This window comes from Rhynchophorus ferrugineus, unplaced genomic scaffold, assembly GCF_030347505.1.
Source record: "Rhynchophorus ferrugineus isolate W39M unplaced genomic scaffold, kcgeb_rfMv2 rfM4, whole genome shotgun sequence".
In the NCBI taxonomy this organism is placed as follows: Eukaryota; Metazoa; Arthropoda; class Insecta; order Coleoptera; family Curculionidae; genus Rhynchophorus; species Rhynchophorus ferrugineus.
Window position 1 is genome coordinate 58,796,834 of NW_027472583.1, and position 19,036 is coordinate 58,815,869.

Sequence of the window (19,036 nt, forward strand, 5' to 3'; positions counted from 1 at the left end):
GTTAGCGTTAGTATGCAATATATTTACATTATAACCGGAATAAACTAGTCTCTTACAAGTTCAACTTCAATATATCTTTCGTCGTAATTTCACCGCAACCCATTAAAAGAGAAAATAGTTTTCAAATTGGAAATTATGAACGCGTTCTTTATATGGTAACGCTTTTTAATCGTTTTAAAACCCGTAGTTCAAAAAGGTATTAAATTAACAGTATATAATTACGGAATAGTCAAATTAGTTTTTGCTAATAATTCCCATCAGTCTGTGGTATTTCTATAATAAAATCTATAATAATAAAATAAATAGACTTTACAAAAAATAGATTAACATTAAAACTCATCAATATTTCTTAAATTATTGCCTGAATGTTTGGTTGCCTAAACCAAAACTATAATATTAGGGAATACCTCATTTGCAACATTCCAATCGTCCTGCTTGGTTTTCCATCCGGTGACGAAGTTAGATATCAGCGAAGATATTATTCGGCTTAACCGATCGGTTCCGAGTAGGGGACTGTGATTCAGGTCCGACCTAAGAAAAACCTAATAATTGCTTTTTATCAGGCATATTGTGCAATATTATTAGTTATGTCCTAAATAAAAGATTATGTTTTTATCAATATCTAACTGTAACAATAATTATTTTACACGTTAATAAATAATTTAAATATTTTAAGCATGGAGGAGTAAGATTTGACATAGTTAAAATTTAAGGCGTAGAAAAAAAAACAAAGCTTTTTTTTATAAGGTATATATTGAATATACCGTAATTATTTACTGACAAGCTATTTTCTTTTAAGAATTATTGGGAATGAATGGAGAAATATTTGGGTACAAAAAAAGGTACAATAGTACAAATAAAAGGGATAAAATATCAACAAATTTTTATTCAATAATTTGTATAAAAAAAGTTATAAGCATGAATTAAATAAATAATTATATCATTTTACGTTTTTTTTAAATTATGTTTTAAAATCTCTTTTTACCAACTATCGGTTTATCTGGATTGGACCTGAATGTACAACATGGGCTCCCAACCACGGTCCTCAGCATTAAGCCTATCGACTGGCAAGTGACCAACTTTAAAAATCATCTCAGAAGACATCCAGTCTTAACCAGCCTGGTTACTGGCGTTACTGGGGATCATTTTCCTTGTCGGATTTTACACTCTTGCCTAGGACAATCACAAATTTTAAACAATCACAAACATAAATTTACGACCATGCCCAAGCAGGATTCGAACCTGCGGTTATCGCAACAGTAGGACCGAACTATCGCCTTTACCAATGCGCTACCACGGTTTTTCATTTTATGTAAGATTTATAAAATGGTATATATAAAATAGTAATAATGGTATATATAAAATAGTAGTATGAAATCCGAATAATAAAACAAACACTAAATAAACTTCTTAAAAATACTTAAAATTACATACATTTTATGAGATACTATAAATTGGGACTGAAATTGGATAAGAAAAAAAAACATTTGTCGCCTGAATACGGTCCTGGTTTCGCTCCCGCCTTCCATAGACCTCGTGCTTCGTACAGTCTCGTGTTGCCGACTGGCTGCCGAACTCGTCTGTTATTTAGTGCGTCCCGTCAGCCATTTAGGTTTACGAAAGTTTTTGTAGCAAAATATTTGTGAATAGTGGTGATTTTTTATCGATAAAACGCCAGAATGGCGTTCACGGGGGACTCCAAGGCCCCGTTGAGGACTGTGAAACGTGTACAGTTTGGTATATTAAGCCCCGATGAAATTGTGAGTAAAATTCTCCGAAAGGATTTTTCCCCGTTATAGTTGGTGGATGCGTGTCCATATTGAATTTGTGTTATGGAAAAATAAGTCAGTATTGCGGTCTGGTGATTCAAAATATTGAGTTATTAGTGGAAAAAAGTTTGTTTTTAACCGAGTATAAGTGTGCTAAGGCCTTGTGAAAGTTATTGTTTGTGTTGTTGGGGTCCTAACCTAACTTTTGTTTTGAAACTGGCGCAGAAGTCTACTACCTGTGGCATTTTGTTTACAAATCACCAAATTGTTTTATCAAATATAATGTACTATACATACATATACAAGCTTAAACTTGTTTCATAGTATATCAGTTGATTATACAAGTGGTTGATGATATCTACATAGAAAATAATAAGTATGATTTTTATAACATTATTTTTGTTTTTCAGCGTCGAATGTCTGTCACCGAAGGGGGCATCCGTTATCCTGAGACAATGGAAGCGGGTCGGCCCAAAATGGGTGGTCTCATGGACCCTAGACAGGGTGTCATCGACCGCCAGTCTAGGTGTCAGACATGTGCTGGCAACATGACCGATTGTCCAGGTCACTTTGGACATATCGAATTGGCCAAGCCAGTCTTTCACATAGGATACATAACGAAAACGATAAAAATTCTCAGATGTGTTTGTTTCTATTGCAGTAAAATGTTGGTCAGCCCAGTAAGTATTTCTTCAGTTTACGTTTATGTTATGTTTACCGGATATACAATAATTGGGATTAAAAAATTGAAATAGAATATGAAAGTTAACAATTTTTTATATGATGATGCCCTTGATGGCTTACCAAGTTGAAAACCTTGTCTTTCATCGAGATATCTGAGGGGTTTATATGATTTTTCTAACATGTTATATTTACAATTAAATGCTAATTTTGCAACTAATACTTTTATTTTCTTAATAATGTAATTAGGTATCATTCAAAAATGTTATTTTTAAAACATTTTTTAGATTTAAAGTAGCTAGTGTTTTTGCTGTAAATTTATCCCTACTTTAGATTTTCTACTAGATCTTAATTAAATACATTTTAGAATATGATATACATTTATTTTGAATTTATGTGATATATATTTACTGTGACGGGAAATTTACATAGGAGAAACAATTAATCTTCTTGTTTATGGATCACAATTTTTGCAAATCATAGTCTATCAACATTTTAATCGGATTAACAGAATTAATCGCCATTGAAAAGTATAATTAGCTCTTGATACATTAGGTTTAAGTTTGAACTGATTTTCTAGAGATATTACAGTCTCCATTTTTATCCAGTATATAATAATAGTTATATTTCTTAGAGTTCTTAATTTATTCATAGATTAAAATATTTTCTCCCAAAAAATATATAAATATAACTATAACCTTAAAACTTATGGCATACTGTAATACTTTTTTTGTTGAATACTTTTTAAATTTATGGATACCAATGTAATCTAAAATTCAATTAGTTCTGTACTCTGTTGGAAACTATAAAAAGAAACAGTCTGAAGAGCTGATCAGCACATAGTGTGCAAAGTTTTCGTGAATGCTAAAGTAGGTATAGAATACAGAATCTAAGGCGGTTTTTTTCTTCGGTTGGTTGATGGTGTACTTATTTTTCTAGTTTTAAATATAGTATTCATAGCGTTAAACGATTTCTGATCTTCCGTTTTTTTTTAATGTTTTAAAACCTTTTCTTGCATTTTTAATGGCTAAAGCGAGTGTATTTTAGATTGTTGTCATTTTTTTAAAATTTCCAGTGTAATCCGAAAATTCGCGAAATTGTCATGAAAAGCAAAGGGCAGCCCCGCCGGCGCTTGGCCTTCGTCTATGATCTCTGCAAAGGGAAAAACATCTGCGAAGGTGGTGACGAGATGGACATCAAAAAGGACGAGCAACCGGATCCAAACAAAAAACAAAGTCACGGGGGTTGCGGTCGTTACCAGCCCAGTATACGGCGTAGCGGTCTGGACCTCACCGCCGAATGGAAACACATCAACGAGGACTCCCAAGAGAAAAAGATTCCGCTGACCGCGGAACGCGTATGGGAAATTCTAAAACATATCACGGGTGAGTGATGCGGACTGGACCTTTTCGTGTCTATATTTCCTGAGGCCCGGGCGATAAATGCTGTCAGGTCTAAGATCGACTGACAGTTCTAGGTCGGCCTGTACGTTGAGGGAGGATGGATACGTGATCGGATACAGTTTTGATGGGGGGATATGATTAATTAAGGCTCTATAACGCACCATAGATTATCTCGAAAAGTTACAGATTATTAGATTTACCTTTAGGTCGTGGGGTTGTCTTAGTTCATTACCTTCTTTTGGGTATGTTTAACATCGCTAAATATGATGTCAGGAATGAATTTTGCTGATTAATGATTTTATTATGACTGAATCTAAATCCATGTGATGTCTCCTAATGACATAGTGTCCAGCTTGTCTGTAAACCTGTCTATATTCCTTGGTAGTTCCAGTAGTAATGTAACTTTGTTTTAATGAATTCTCATAGTTAACTTCAATAATAAGTAATTTTGAAAATCCTTCAGATTTTTAAAGATAATTGCTATGATTAAAAATAAATATAGTTTTAAGCTATTTAGCTAGAGTAGAGTCTTTACCACCATGCCCTGCATTAGGATACTTTAAGTATCTGTACAGTTCTTTCTGTAGGATATATTGGTTAATGTTATATCAGTGATTGTTTTCTGTATATAAATAATTCTTGCTTGTTGTTATTTAATGTTATTCTTCATTCACATTTTTAAAGACAATGTGAGTGTTTTATCTAAAGTGTCTCCATTCTATTGTATTTGTTGACATAGTTTCCTGTTTGCCTTTCTATTTTGGTTTTTTTAAATTATTTCCTCCTCTGCCATTCTGATTTCCAACAAATCATTTTTAACTTTATTTAACTATTTCCTTGTTGGTCTTCTTTTCTCCCCAAGCCTCTTTCTTACTTTCTGCTGTTTTCTTTATTGCTATTACTGTTCAATCTATAGTATATTTTTATTTTGTGTTAATTTTGTGTTATTTTATATTCTCATCTGTTAGTTTTCCTTCAACTTGTTTTGCCATTGTCCCTACACCATAAATTTCTTTTATATATTTTTATTTTTGTTTTTTTATATATATGTTTACTTTTTAACAAGCATTTGTTTTTATAATTGTATATTTTGTTTCAGTCTTTCTCTCACAATTTCCAGCTACCATTGTTCCCTAGATACATAAGTTTACCTATCTTTCTCTTCTGCACTGTTCTGTTCTGTGGTGGATAAAGGTTATAAGTAATTTGAAATTGTATAACCACAGGAAATTTTTGATCATATTTGACTACACTATTCTACTTCTACTCCATAATTCAATGATTCTATCACTTTTAAAATCTGCCAGATTTAAAGAAATGAAATGAAGGTACTAATTAGTCAGGTACCAAAAAAAGAAACCTTTAATTTTGATTGAAATGTAAATTCATCGAGATATTAATATAAACTATTTTACTTTAATGCGATAGATTCAACGATCTTGACTAATGAGTAATGATTAATACACTTGGTGCAAGATATGGTTTTATCAATATCAATTTTCAACAAAATTACTTCAATAAAAATGAACCTCAATTTTCAAGGGGTTTTGCTTATTAATTAGCATTTGAAAAGCTGTTAAATACTCTCCAATCCCAATTTACCATAGTGGTCAGAGAGCATGGTTATCGTGATTTAATAACTGCGAATGAAATGTAGGTGACAAAGGACGCTTTCGATTTTTTTTTCATCGCAACAACAATAACAGACAAAAACAGTTCGCCAATAAAATGGAATGGTGTTTTTTTCTGTCTCTAGCCTGTCGAAAATGGAAACGCTATGCGATTTTTCCACCGTTTCCATCGAAACAATTTAGATTTTTGTTAGTTCGTCTGCTGCCGACCGAAAATCATTTAATAACTATGTGTGTGTGTTTTAAACACTTTCATTTCTCCATGTATTTTTTCGATCGGATTTAGTAATTTATACACTGTTTTCTATATTTATGGAAAATATAGTTTTACGTTATCGTAATTATTAGTCAGTGATGACATTCAGCTGTGGTTTGCGGGTGTAATGACTGTAAATATTTAATGAAACGGTAACTGATGTTTTTTAATCTATGCAGTTATTTGTTCGCAATAACGTTTTATATTATCAACGGGAAATGTTCGCGACAACATATGGAATTGATACGAATATATTTCCATCTATTGCGCCAGGAAAAATATCACCTTCCGCGTGACCTACAAAGGCTCCAATATTGCTCCGAAAGAGGAAGTTTCCAGCTAGATATTCCGACGACATATGACGAAAAATATCTCCAGATTGAAGTATTGTGAAAGTTGGTGCGCGCCGGGTCCCATCGGTTGCTGCATATCGAGAATGTGCTCCCCCCACACATAATACACAAGCTGCAATGCAGCCGCCCGCATCCTCTATCTACGGTAACAAGTTATTTTTGCGGATCGGGGAAAAAGCCGAGGCAGATAACAATGTGGAATTTATTAAAAGTTTCGAAATTGCTTTAGTAGTTCTCTTCTCAATGTGTATGTGTGTTTTTTTTAAATTTTAATTTGCCGCGACGGGACACGCTTTTGGACTGATGGGAATGGAAATAGAGAATGACAGATGGTCGTTTGCCTTGATCAGGGCCAAAATAGGTTTAGTTTTCAATCGAAGCAGTCGTAACAAAAAATTGAATGAATTGAAATTTTTATGGTCATTAGATGTTAAAGAAAATATTGGCTTATTCCGAAAATTATTTTTGTATTGGATTTGTCGCATTTGTAAAGTCCTCGGCCTGCCATAGTAAAACAAATTTTTTTGGCAAAGTTAGTTTTTTTATTCGACGAAATTTTCTTCTCAGCGAGCATTCTTTTGAGATCTGAGAAAATAGTCGCCGGGGGCCAGATCTGGAGAATACGGTGGATGAGGAACCAATTCGAAGCCCAATTCATGGATTTTTACCATCGTTTTCACTGACTTGTGACACGATGCATTGTGTTGGTGAAGCAGCACTTTCTTTTTCTTTAAATGCGGCCATTTTTCGGCGATTTCGTCCTATTGTGCTATGTAATAGTCGCTGTTGATGGTCCTTTCTTTTTCAAGGTAGTCAATGAAAATTATTCCATGCGTATCCCAAAACACAAAGGCCATAACCTTGCCAGCCGACTGTTGCGTTTTCTCACGCTTTGGAGTGGGATCATCGTGTGCAGTCCACTCGGATGACTGTCGATTGGACTTCAGAGTGAAATGATAGATCCATGTTTCATCCATTGTTACATATTGACACAAAAACTCGGGCTTATTACGCTTGATCGTCCTCAAACACTGCTCCGAATCATCGTCGTTTTTGGTCAAAAGTGAACTCGCATGGCACCCACTTTGCCCAGATCTTTCTCATACCCAAATATTCGTGAATGATATGTACACGTTCAGTTGTTATATTTAGAGTGTTTTCTATTTCATTCAATTTCAATTTACGGTCATTCAAAATCATTTTGTGGATTTTTTAAATGTTCGTCGGTAACAACCTGTTTTTGGGCGTCCACAGCGTTCACCGTCTTCGGTGCTCATTTCACTATGTCTAAACTTAGAATACTAATCCTTGATGGTTGATTTTCCTGGATCAGTGTCCGGAAACTCGGCATCGAGCCAAGTTCTTGCTTCAACTTGTTTTCCCTTTAAAAAGCAATATTTTATCAACACGCGGAATTCCTTTTTATCCATTTTTTCACAATAACAAAAGTTGCTTCACTTAAAATGCTATAACTCACAAACTAATGATCCGACAGCTGTCAAATTTATATATGCATCTTTTGAGGGTTAGGGCTAGCTAAAAAACATATCGATTTAATTCTAGTAGCGCCATCTATGTGTCAGACCGGGGACTTTTCAATTGATCTTTTAGCCTATATTAATTTGATACTTTCCCAAGGTTCGATCTATGTTTTGGTAGTGTTTTATTTATTTTTTTCTAATGTTGATGGTTGATGTGTTGTTAATAAGCCATTTCTAATAGTTTGGCTTCAAATTTGTGCTCGACATGGAACAGAATGTAATTATTGTTTTATGGGGATTTTACTTAATGTTAATGAAGATCTTAATTTTAAGGGAAATATATTTTAACGAAATAGAGTTTTTATATTATAGAGTTTTGTAGAGTTGATTAATAGATTTTGCATTAGGGGTCTTAATCTTATTAATTATATATTGTTTTGGTTTCTAATAAGATTTCTGATAAGATTTTGATAAGTTCTGATTGTTTTTATAGTAATTCTTGTAGTCATTCCAATCCATCGGGAATATTGATAATCTTTATGTATGGCTATGGCTTATTTTGCATTCTTCGTAGAAGAATAGCTTTTTCGTAATTTATACATTACCAAAAGAATGAATCCATTCATTAAGTGTTTCGAACTGTGGTTCATGTTAAATAAAAAAATAGTCATGTAAAAGGAGCTATTAACAATGTTTTTGAGTAAATAATAATGATAATGGACATATATTGATGCGTAAAGGAAAAGTATATATGGAAATTATTCCTGCACACGTGTCACCTGCCCGACCATCTTTTACCCATCACCAAGGTCCGTTCATTTCAGCAGCAAATATACTTTAATTCAAAGGAAAGCTTTCGCCTTCTCTCCACCCCGGGTTGTTATTCTCTCTCTTTCTGAGATCTCTCGCTTTCTCTGTCGCACCCATCGAATCGATGGCCGGGTAAAAATTTGAAGGCCCGAATCCAATAATGTATAAAAGTTTATGCGTTACGGCCGAGGCAAATGAGAGCGAAATTCCATTAGGACCAGCGCCTCCCTTATAAAGAACGTTCTTTAGTTCGTCTGATAGCGGTCGTTGTCGTCGTCTTCATAAACATCTTTTCCGACGGGGAATATCCTGCCGGCTTCACTATCAATTCCACGATCGAGTCCATATTGGAAACTTTTATGTCGAGTTTGCTATAGGAGTCGGTTGGTATGGCACGTTATCGTATTTTCACGCAGAACGTTTTAATTGGACTTGAATATTTACTTCTCTTCGTCCTCATGTTGATGAGCTCGATAGGGTGTTATTTTTAAGCTTTTTTAACACAAAATAACTTAAATTTTTTGCTACGGTTTTCTGTTTGTTGGTTGGAAAATGAATGAATGAAATACAAAATGAAATTCATTTATAAAAACAATATTTATTCTGCCACTGTGTTATGAAACTTCTAAAATGGTTTTTAGTTGTGTATATTTTATGAGAGAGCCTGTGATGGATGTGAAGACTGGGGATGGCATATCTCTTCAGTCTTCCGCGTCGTCATCCTACTTCATTCAGCGCCAGTTATAGCGCTCGTTTATATGTTGTGCAAGTCTCCTTGGGTATTTTATGCTATGCTGACTTATTTCATACTTCACTGTTTTCATATTGAGATCTAGATAGATACATGTGCTTTGGGGAATATTGAGCATGTTCCTTAATACTTCGCTCTGAAAACATTCTAATATTTCAATATTGTTTTTGCTTGGTGTGCCATTCATGTTCGCATTCACATTCACATTCTTATGCAATAGAATGGAAAATTTCTCTGGTAAATACGGTTGTCACTATTTAGTATATATCAGGACTACTTTTTCTCAGTTTTTCTATTTGTATTTTAAAGAATTGAGGAATATATTATTAGTTGTTACGCTGCAAAATTGCATTGTTTTTTTGATTCAGCTGTACATGCTCATTTCTTCATCTAGAGCACTAAACACTTGAATAGTCATCAGTATTATTTATCAGTAATAGTTTCAGCAACTTATAGCAGAACACATATTGTTTGTGTTTGTTGTTGTTTGTGTGGATTATTATATAATTATATGTGATATATTAGTTAATTATATCGTACATTTATTTCTGGTTTTTGACGGCGTTTATGTTTATATGTGTGTCTTAGTAATTATATATTTGTCTATGTAATGCAGTTGTAGGAATTACTTTTTTTTTGTTCCTGAGTATTTAATCATCTTTGTGAGTGTGACTATAATAACAGTCAGTGTCTCTTCATGACTTTTAACAGTTCTTATGTTTCTACGTGAAAACCTTAATCTGTACCGTAGAGAAAAAAGGACATATTGATGTTGATAACCTAATTCATCAGAGCATTTATTTAAGTTTTTTCAGTTACATATTTTTTTATCATTCCCAGTGGGCATAACTTATACTGCCTAATATTGTGTGTAATTATTGTTCATTCGTATATCTTTTGCTTGTTATATATACTTTAGTTTTACTTTGGTTTTTTATTACTGAAACTAGTAATAAATACTACCGAACGGCATGATCCTTTCTCGTTTTTATATTACTTTTGGGCTCGCATATACGGGAAGCCAAGGAACACAATATTTTATTTAGGTCATGCTTAAAAACGTCTGTTATATTTCACTCTTGCTACAGACGAGGAATATTTCGTTCTTGGAATTCTTTACCGTTTTGTTTCTAACATATATATGTCGATGCAGCATGTAGGTGGTGTAATTTCGGCGCTCTTATATATATCGAGTTGAAAGTTTTAATTGAATCTCTTTGTCGGTATTATAAACTAGCTGGTAGATTAGCGAGGGCCACGTTAACTAGACCGGTACCAACTAGAAAATGTAATACTTTCGGCGGACGACTGGCATAAAAGGAGATAGTGCTGATCATACCGAGCGAAATGGCTGGAAACTCATTAAAGCCGTTTTTGTGCGAAGGAAACGGGGCTCGTCGTTCGTTATCGGACGTTTTGCCGCGATGTCGTCCGGTCCGGGAGGTTGTTTCCGAGCGAAACTAACAAAACTGAGAACGTTTCCAGTATTTTTATGGTTTATACAATAGTAGTGGATAAAAATGAGTTCCTGGTTATTTGCTTTGATACTAATATTGATGCAATCTGGTTTTTTCAAAAGATATAATTGGCCTGGAAAAAATATTGCGGTCGTATAATTAATACATAATTATTTCGTTTGTAAATATATTAAACGATAAGTAAATAAAATAGGTTTGCAAATGAATGAATGAAATGCATTTACGAAAAAAATATTTATTCTGCCACTGTGTTGCGAAGCTTGAAACGTTTTTAGTTTTGTATTTTTTATCAGAAAACTTCCATATATGATGGATGCGATGACTGGGATTGGTTTCAATATTGGGACAAGGTATATGAATGAATGGCATACGTGTGTATGTAATTATTGTATATTTTAGTTGTTATATATACGTTATTTTTATTTGTTTTTTTTTGTGTTACTGAAACCGGTAATAAATTCGACCGAAAGACATGATCCTTTCTTGTTTTTATTATTTGTTTTGGGGTCGCGTTTACGGAATAAGACTCGAGGAACACGATATTTTATTTAGGTCGTGCTTAAAAAAGTCTCTCAATGTTATATTTCATTCGTTGTTACAGACGAGGAATGTTTCGTTCTTGGAATGGACCCAAAGTACGCCCGCCCGGATTGGATGATCGCGACCGTGCTACCGGTCCCGCCACTTCCGGTGCGTCCCGCCGTCGTCATGAACGGCTCGGCCAGGAATCAGGACGATATCACTCATAAACTGGCCGACATCATCAAGATCAACGCCGAACTGGAGAAGAACGAGTCTTCGGGAGCTGCCACTCACATCCTTACGGAAAACGTGAAAATGTTACAGTTTCACGTGGCTACGTTGGTGGATAACGATATGCCCGGTTTACCTAGGTATGTTATGATGAAATAAAATCTATTTGAGGGAAAATATCAAGGGGCTTGGATTTTGTTGATAACCCTTAATGATTTATTCCCAGTGGTAGAACCTTGAATTGAAATAAAGCTTAAATAGATTGTTTAGAACTTAAGTGCAACCTTCCAGAACATTTACGGGTTAGTTATTTTCATTCATTATGTTCAAATAAATCATCCAAATATTAGCCCATTAATAATACATTAATATCTTTTACATTAATTTAGGTCTGACTGGAAAAGTGTCGAAATATCTTCAGGGCTGATAAACGTATTTTGTTTACTATTTACCAAAATGACACATAAGAAAACGTAAACTTGATGTGAAGGTGTTGATGTCCTGAAAAAATGTAAATCCTTTCAATTTAATTCGCAGCCCTAGCAATACTATCATTTCTTTTTACATAATTTAATTTTTTAAAGGGTGTTTTGATTTATTTCAGTTATATCATCATATTTGTTTTACAAAGTTTTTTAATTAAAAAACTTATTAGAAGGTTTTACGACTATTTTATTTTATTCATGGTTAAATAAATTTAAAAAATATATTTCCATTGATTTAGTTCTTCTATATAATATCAAACCTTGAGAATGCCTGTAACCTTACTGTGTCTTACTTTTAGAGAATTATTTATATGTGTTGGGGTTATTCACATTTATTTCGGAGATTTATTTAAAAAATTTATGACCAATGAGTTTTTATTATGTTTTAAAGCAAATTGACTTTCTATGCTTTTCTTTATCTTTACTTATTTACCAGTTTATTCATCCAAAAAAAAAAAATACTCGAAAATATTTTAAAATGTACTGAATCTTTATTATATTTGCTTATTTTTCTCCCTGAGTTTTCCATTTTCTTTGTATAGTAACTGTGAATTAATTTTTGACATATTTTATCAGCCAGTGGTTTAATTTTTATTTAACTGTTTTTTCCATGGTATTTTTGTGTGGTTTGAGTGCCCCGATCATCATTTTTATATCGATAGAATGTATAATTCTCAACAAGGCTCGATGATTTTTGCACTTTTAGTAGCCGATTTTCTTTGAATTAAATTGCAGAATTGCTGAAGTGTCTTCAGGATTGAGAAAAAAGATTTTGATGACATTGCACCAAAATAATACATAATAAAAAATAAAGACGGATGCCAATTTTATCATGAATTTTATTGGAGATTTTTATGCTTGAAAATTAATTCATAGTGCTAGTTAAACTTACTATCTTATATCTTTTACTAGGTATTTTCTCTTACGCGAATTTGTATCGATTTTTATTCCTCATTTCATTTATAACGAATTAAAAGGTCAGAGCAATTTTGGAAAATGACCTGAACATGTGAATACTTGGTATAATTTCTGTTATGATTACAGGGCTATGCAAAAGTCAGGTAAACCCTTAAAATCAATTAAAGCTCGTCTGAAAGGAAAAGAAGGAAGGATTCGAGGCAACCTCATGGGTAAGCGTGTTGATTTCTCGGCACGTACCGTCATCACACCCGACCCCAACCTGCGTATCGATCAAGTAGGTGTACCACGAAGCATAGCTCAAAACCTGACGTTCCCCGAGATCGTGACGCCGTTCAATTTCGAAAAGTACTATCAATACCGATGATTTTTTTCTTATAACCTATGTTTGATAATCGTTTACAGAATGTCTGAGCTGGTGCAGAGGGGACATTCACAGTATCCTGGTGCCAAGTATATTATCAGAGACAATGGAGAGAGAATAGATTTGCGATACCATCCCAAATCATCCGATTTACATTTACAGTGCGGTTACAAGTAAGTTTTTCTTTATTAGATAGTTTCTGTTTTGGGTAATCTGCGTTTGTTTTATAGAGTCGAGAGGCATATCCGCGATGGAGACCTGGTTATTTTCAATCGTCAGCCAACGCTGCACAAAATGAGTATGATGGGACACAGGGTGAAGGTCTTGCCCTGGTCCACGTTCCGGATGAATTTATCCTGTACTTCCCCCTACAACGCCGATTTCGACGGTGATGAGATGAACTTGCACGTCGCCCAGAGTATGGAGACGCGAGCCGAGTTGGAGAACTTGCACATCACCCCCCGGCAGATCATCACCCCTCAGTGTAACAAACCCGTCATGGGTATTGTACAGGACACGCTGTGCGCGGTTAGGAAAATGACGAAGCGAGATGTTTTCATCGAGAAGGAACAGATGATGAATTTGCTCATGTTTCTGCCCATCTGGGACGGAAGGGTTCCACGACCCGCCATATTAAAACCAAAACCGCTCTGGACCGGCAAGCAGTTGTTCTCGCTGATCATCCCCGGCAACGTTAACATGATCCGAACACATTCCACCCATCCGGATGACGAAGACGACGGTCCTTACAAATGGATATCGCCAGGAGACACCAAGGTCATGGTCGAGAACGGGGAACTGATCATGGGAATTCTATGCAAGAAGTCTCTGGGAGCATCTGCCGGTTCTCTGCTGCACATCTGCTTCCTGGAGCTGGGGCATGAGGTGTGCGGTCGCTTCTACGGTAACATCCAGACCGTAATCAACAATTGGCTGCTGCTGGAGGGTCACAGCATCGGTATCGGCGACACCATCGCCGATCCCATGACATATTTGGAGATCCAGAAGGCCATCAAGAAGGCCAAAGAGGATGTAATCGAGGTGATCCAAAAAGCTCACAACATGGAACTGGAACCTAGTCCGGGTAACACGCTGCGTCAGACTTTCGAGAATCAGGTAAACAGGATCCTGAACGACGCTCGTGACAAGACCGGTGGTTCGGCCAAGAAATCCTTAACTGAGTACAACAATTTAAAGGCTATGGTGGTGTCGGGCTCGAAGGGTTCCAATATTAATATTTCCCAAGTTATCGCCTGCGTGGGGCAACAGAACGTTGAAGGCAAACGTATCCCGTTCGGGTTTAGGAAGAGGAGTTTGCCGCACTTCATCAAAGACGATTACGGTCCCGAGTCCAAGGGATTCGTGGAGAACTCGTACCTAGCCGGACTGACTCCGTCCGAATTCTACTTCCACGCCATGGGAGGTCGTGAGGGTCTTATCGATACGGCCGTAAAAACCGCCGAGACCGGTTACATCCAGCGTCGTCTCATCAAAGCTATGGAGTCCGTCATGGTCAACTACGACGGCACCGTGAGAAATTCCGTAGGACAACTCATCCAGCTGCGCTACGGCGAGGACGGTCTGTGCGGGGAAATGGTCGAGTTCCAGTCGTTACCGACAGTGAAGCTCAGCAACAAGTCCTTCGAGAAAAAATTCAGGTTCGACCCGACCAACGAACGTTACCTGCGCCGCGTGTTCAACGAAGACATCATCAAGGAGATAATGAGTTCCGGTGAGGTGATCGCCGAACTGGAGAAGGAGTGGGAGCAGTTACAAAAAGATCGCGAGGCTTTGCGACAGATTTTCCCCAGCGGCGATTCCAGCGTCGTATTGCCCTGCAACTTGCAGCGGATGATCTGGAACGTGCAGAAGATATTCCACATCAACAAAAAGTCGACGACCGACCTGTCGCCGCTTCGGGTTATCCAGGGTGTCCGGGAATTGCTGAGCAAGTGCGTCATAGTGGTCGGAGAAGATCGCCTCTCGATCCAGGCGAACGAGAACGCTACCCTATTGTTTCAGTGCTTGGTGCGTTCGACGCTCTGCGCCAAACTCGTCTCCGAGCAGTACAGACTGACCACAGAGGCGTTCGAATGGTTGTTGGGAGAAATCGAGACCAGATTCCAACAGGCTCAAGCCAATCCCGGCGAGATGGTGGGCGCTTTGGCCGCCCAGTCTTTGGGAGAGCCCGCCACCCAGATGACACTGAACACTTTCCACTTTGCTGGTGTGTCGTCCAAAAACGTAACCCTGGGTGTACCCAGGCTGAAGGAAATTATCAACGTTTCGAAGAAGCCCAAGGCTCCCTCTCTGACCGTGTTCTTAACGGGGGTGGCCGCCAGGGACGCGGAAAAGGCAAAGAACGTGCTCTGTCGCCTAGAACACACCACCTTGCGCAAGGTCACCGCAAACACGGCCATTTACTACGACCCCGATCCCCAGAACACCGTCATCCAGGAGGATCAGGATTTCGTCAACGTTTACTACGAAATGCCTGATTTCGATCCCACTAGGATATCTCCGTGGTTGTTGCGTATCGAGCTGGACAGGAAGCGCATGGTGGACAAGAAGCTCACTATGGAACAGATTGCCGAAAAGATCAACGCCGGATTCGGCGACGACCTCAACTGTATCTTCAACGACGACAACGCTGATAAACTGGTGCTCCGCATCAGGATTATGAACGGGGATGACGGCAAATTCGGAGAAGGCGAAGAGGATGTGGACAAGATGGACGATGACATGTTCCTGCGCTGCATTGAGGCGAACATGTTGAGCGACATGACTCTGCAGGGCATCGAGGCCATCTCCAAAGTATATATGCACTTGCCGCAGACGGACTCCAAGAAACGTATCATCATTACCGATACGGGCGAATTTAAGGCCATCGCAGAATGGCTCCTGGAAACTGACGGTACCAGCATGATGAAGGTACTCTCCGAGAGGGACGTGGACGCCGTGCGGACAGCTTCCAACGACATCTGTGAAATCTTTTCGGTGAGTGATTTTAATTCAAATATTTTTAATGCATTTTTATTTTGACTGCCCTGTGGTCAAAATTCGACCACAATTTATAACGTTAAATATGTTTTTCTCATACTAGAGTAATAATAATAACTTAAGAATGTTACTCAAACTTATTTTGACAATATTTTCAATATAAGATCAGAAATATTTTTGATTTATAACATTAATTATTGTAACAAATATCTGTATAATTTTAACATGCAAACTATCTCAAGAACTAACACTCACTAATCTCTGTTTAAGTGGAATTTAATTAAATCTAATTTTCATTAAGTTTTAATAGCCAACAAAATATTAATAAGATTAAATTACTCAACATTATACGATATATAAATTTATAAAAGTATCATGAGTAAGATTATTTTCCCAACTGCAATTTCAGATCATCAAATATTAGTTATAATTATAAACATTCGGTGTTATAAAAACGTATTCATATAAAGGGTGTGTAAACTTTAAAAAAAAACATAAAATGGATAAAAAGCTAATTTATAACAACTTTCTGTAAGTAAATTATTTTTATTATAACACGTATTCATATATTAGGTATTGGGCATTGAAGCTGTACGTAAATCCGTTGAGAAGGAAATGAACGCTGTACTTCAGTTTTACGGTCTCTACGTAAACTACCGTCACTTGGCCTTGCTTTGTGACGTAATGACTGCCAAGGGCCATCTTATGGCCATCACACGTCACGGAATCAACAGACAGGACACGGGCGCCCTTATGAGGTGTTCTTTCGAGGAAACGGTGGACGTTCTGATGGACGCGGCGGCGCACGCCGAAGTAGACCCCATGAGGGGTGTATCAGAGAACATCATCCTGGGACAGTTGCCCAGAATGGGCACTGGTTCGTTCGATTTGTTGTTGGACGCGGAGAAATGTAAGATGGGCATGCCGATACCTCAGGCGCAGGGAGGCGACGTGGGCACCGGAATATTCTTCGGGTCCGCGGCCACTCCGAGCATGAGTCCCGGTGGTGCTATGACGCCATGGAACCAGGGAGCCACACCGTATATAGGAAGCGCCAGCGCTTGGTCTCCGCACAGTAAGTTTATCGCATTGTACGAGGTGTTGTTTAGGTTGTTTATGCTTGTTTTTTTGCAGATCTAATGGGAAGTGGTATGACTCCCGGTGGACCGTCATTCTCTCCATCGGCGGCATCAGACGCTTCCGGAATGTCCCCTGGTTATGGCGCTTGGTCTCCAACTCCCCACTCACCAGCCATGTCCACCTTCGGCCAATCGCCTAGTTACTCGCCGTCGAGTCCAGCGTTCCAACCCTCGTCACCGATGACCCCCACCTCACCCGTTTATTCGCCCACTTCTCCCGGCTACGCCCCTACTAGCCCAGGATACGCGCCCAGTAGTCCGGGATATTCCCCGACTAGCCCCCATTATTCCCCCACTTCCCCCTCATACTCGCCAGCTAGTCCAAGGTATTCACCGACTAGTCCCAGCTACTCGCCCACAAGTCCGAGTTACTCCTCCACGTCGCCTTCTTATAGCCCCACGTCACCGAGTTATTCCCCCACGTCACCCCAATATAGCCCCACGTCTCCCGGTTATTCGCCGACTAGTCCCAGCTACTCCCCGACTAGTCCAAGCTATTCGCCCAACAGTCCCGGCTACTCGCCAACGAGCCCGAGTTATTCCCCCAATTCGCAATCGTACAGCCCGTCGAGTCCTAGCTACTCGCCCACATCCCCATCGTACAGTCCCACCAGCCCCAACTACAGTCCAACCTCACCTTCTTATAGCCCGACCAGCCCTGGTTATTCCCCCACCTCACCGTCGTACTCGCCGACATCGCCAAGTTACGCACCGTCTTCTCCAAGGTACACACCCGCCTCTCCGAACTACTCCCCGACGTCCCCTCGATATTCCCCCTCTTCTCCGCAATACAGCCCCGCCTCTCCCTCGTACTCGTCTACCAGCCCGAGTTATTCCCCGGCCTCGCCCAACTATTCGCCCGCGTCCCCCAGTTACTCGCCGTCCTCTCCCCAATATTCGCCTGCCTCTCCCACTTATTCCCCAACCAGCCCGAACTACTCGCCCAGTAGTCCCCAGCATACGCCCGGTAGTTCGAAATATTCGCCCTCCTCCCCGAATTATTCCCCGACGTCCCCCCAGTACTCGCCTCAGAGCACGACGAAATATTCCCCCACCTCCCCCACTTATACCCCAACTAGCCCCAGCTATTCGCCGGGATCCCCAAGTTAAATCGTCGATAGGTCGGTGTTGTTTTTATCCTCTTCTGACATACTTTAACTTCTTTTTGAAGAATTTGTTTAGTTTTAATATTGGACACCAAAAAAATGTTTATTTCATATTTAAGTCCCATTATGAATTATGCCTTATATGTTACATATTGTGATTTTATTATTTGGGTTTTTTATTGATGTAATGTCACTATATGGATATATATCGATTTAGGCATCGATTTGTATTTGTGCATTTACATGGTTAAAATATATAGTTTTAGATATCAAGAAAGGGCGTTTTATTTATTCGATAATTCGTGGATCTGTTTTTGTTTCTGTGTAACTGTTCAGGTAGATAATCGTAGAGACATAAAGGAATAATGTTAGTGTAGTGCGTGTGCGTGTGCGTGTATGTGTTCGTTTAGCTTTGTATTTTGCATTTCAAATATATATTCTTAGGTTAGGTATATGGGTGTTTTATTTGTGACCTTCCCTATTTTTTTTTTAGTACGAAAATCATGAATACTTTTAATGGATTTTTATTTAGATTTATGAAAAAATTAATTATCTCTGTAAAGGCACTTTTTCGACAAACTCATAATTATCGAAAAACAACTTTTTATCGTAGTAACCTTCTGAGTGGTAATTAAAATTTTTATGTTTAAAAGCAAAA

The 19,036-nt window shown here is 37.9% G+C and overlaps 1 protein-coding gene across 1 annotated transcript; it reads left to right on the forward strand.

Moving 5' to 3' along the window:
- Positions 1–1,545: 1,545 nt before the first annotated feature.
- Positions 1,546–18,655, forward strand: LOC143196035 (DNA-directed RNA polymerase II subunit RPB1). The gene is made up of 9 exons (XM_076403620.1): positions 1,546–1,760; positions 2,180–2,449; positions 3,526–3,835; positions 11,215–11,506; positions 12,896–13,117; positions 13,175–13,306; positions 13,364–16,130; positions 16,707–17,208; positions 17,268–18,655. The coding sequence occupies exons 1-9, from the start codon at positions 1,680–1,682 to the stop codon at positions 18,380–18,382; spliced, it is 5,691 nt and encodes a 1,896-aa protein (XP_076259735.1). The 5' UTR covers positions 1,546–1,679; the 3' UTR covers positions 18,383–18,655.
- Positions 18,656–19,036: the final 381 nt, after the last annotated feature.

Excerpts from the sequence above, each read along its gene's own strand:
- LOC143196035 (XM_076403620.1), top strand. The coding sequence starts at position 1,680 with ATGGCGTTCACGGGGGACTCCAAGGCCCCGTTGAGGACTGTGAAACGT. Across the intron at positions 2,450-3,525 it reads GTAAAATGTTGGTCAGCCCA|TGTAATCCGAAAATTCGCGA; the intron begins GTAAGTATTTCT and ends TAAAATTTCCAG. Across the intron at positions 17,209-17,267 it reads CAGCGCTTGGTCTCCGCACA|ATCTAATGGGAAGTGGTATG; the intron begins GTAAGTTTATCG and ends GTTTTTTTGCAG.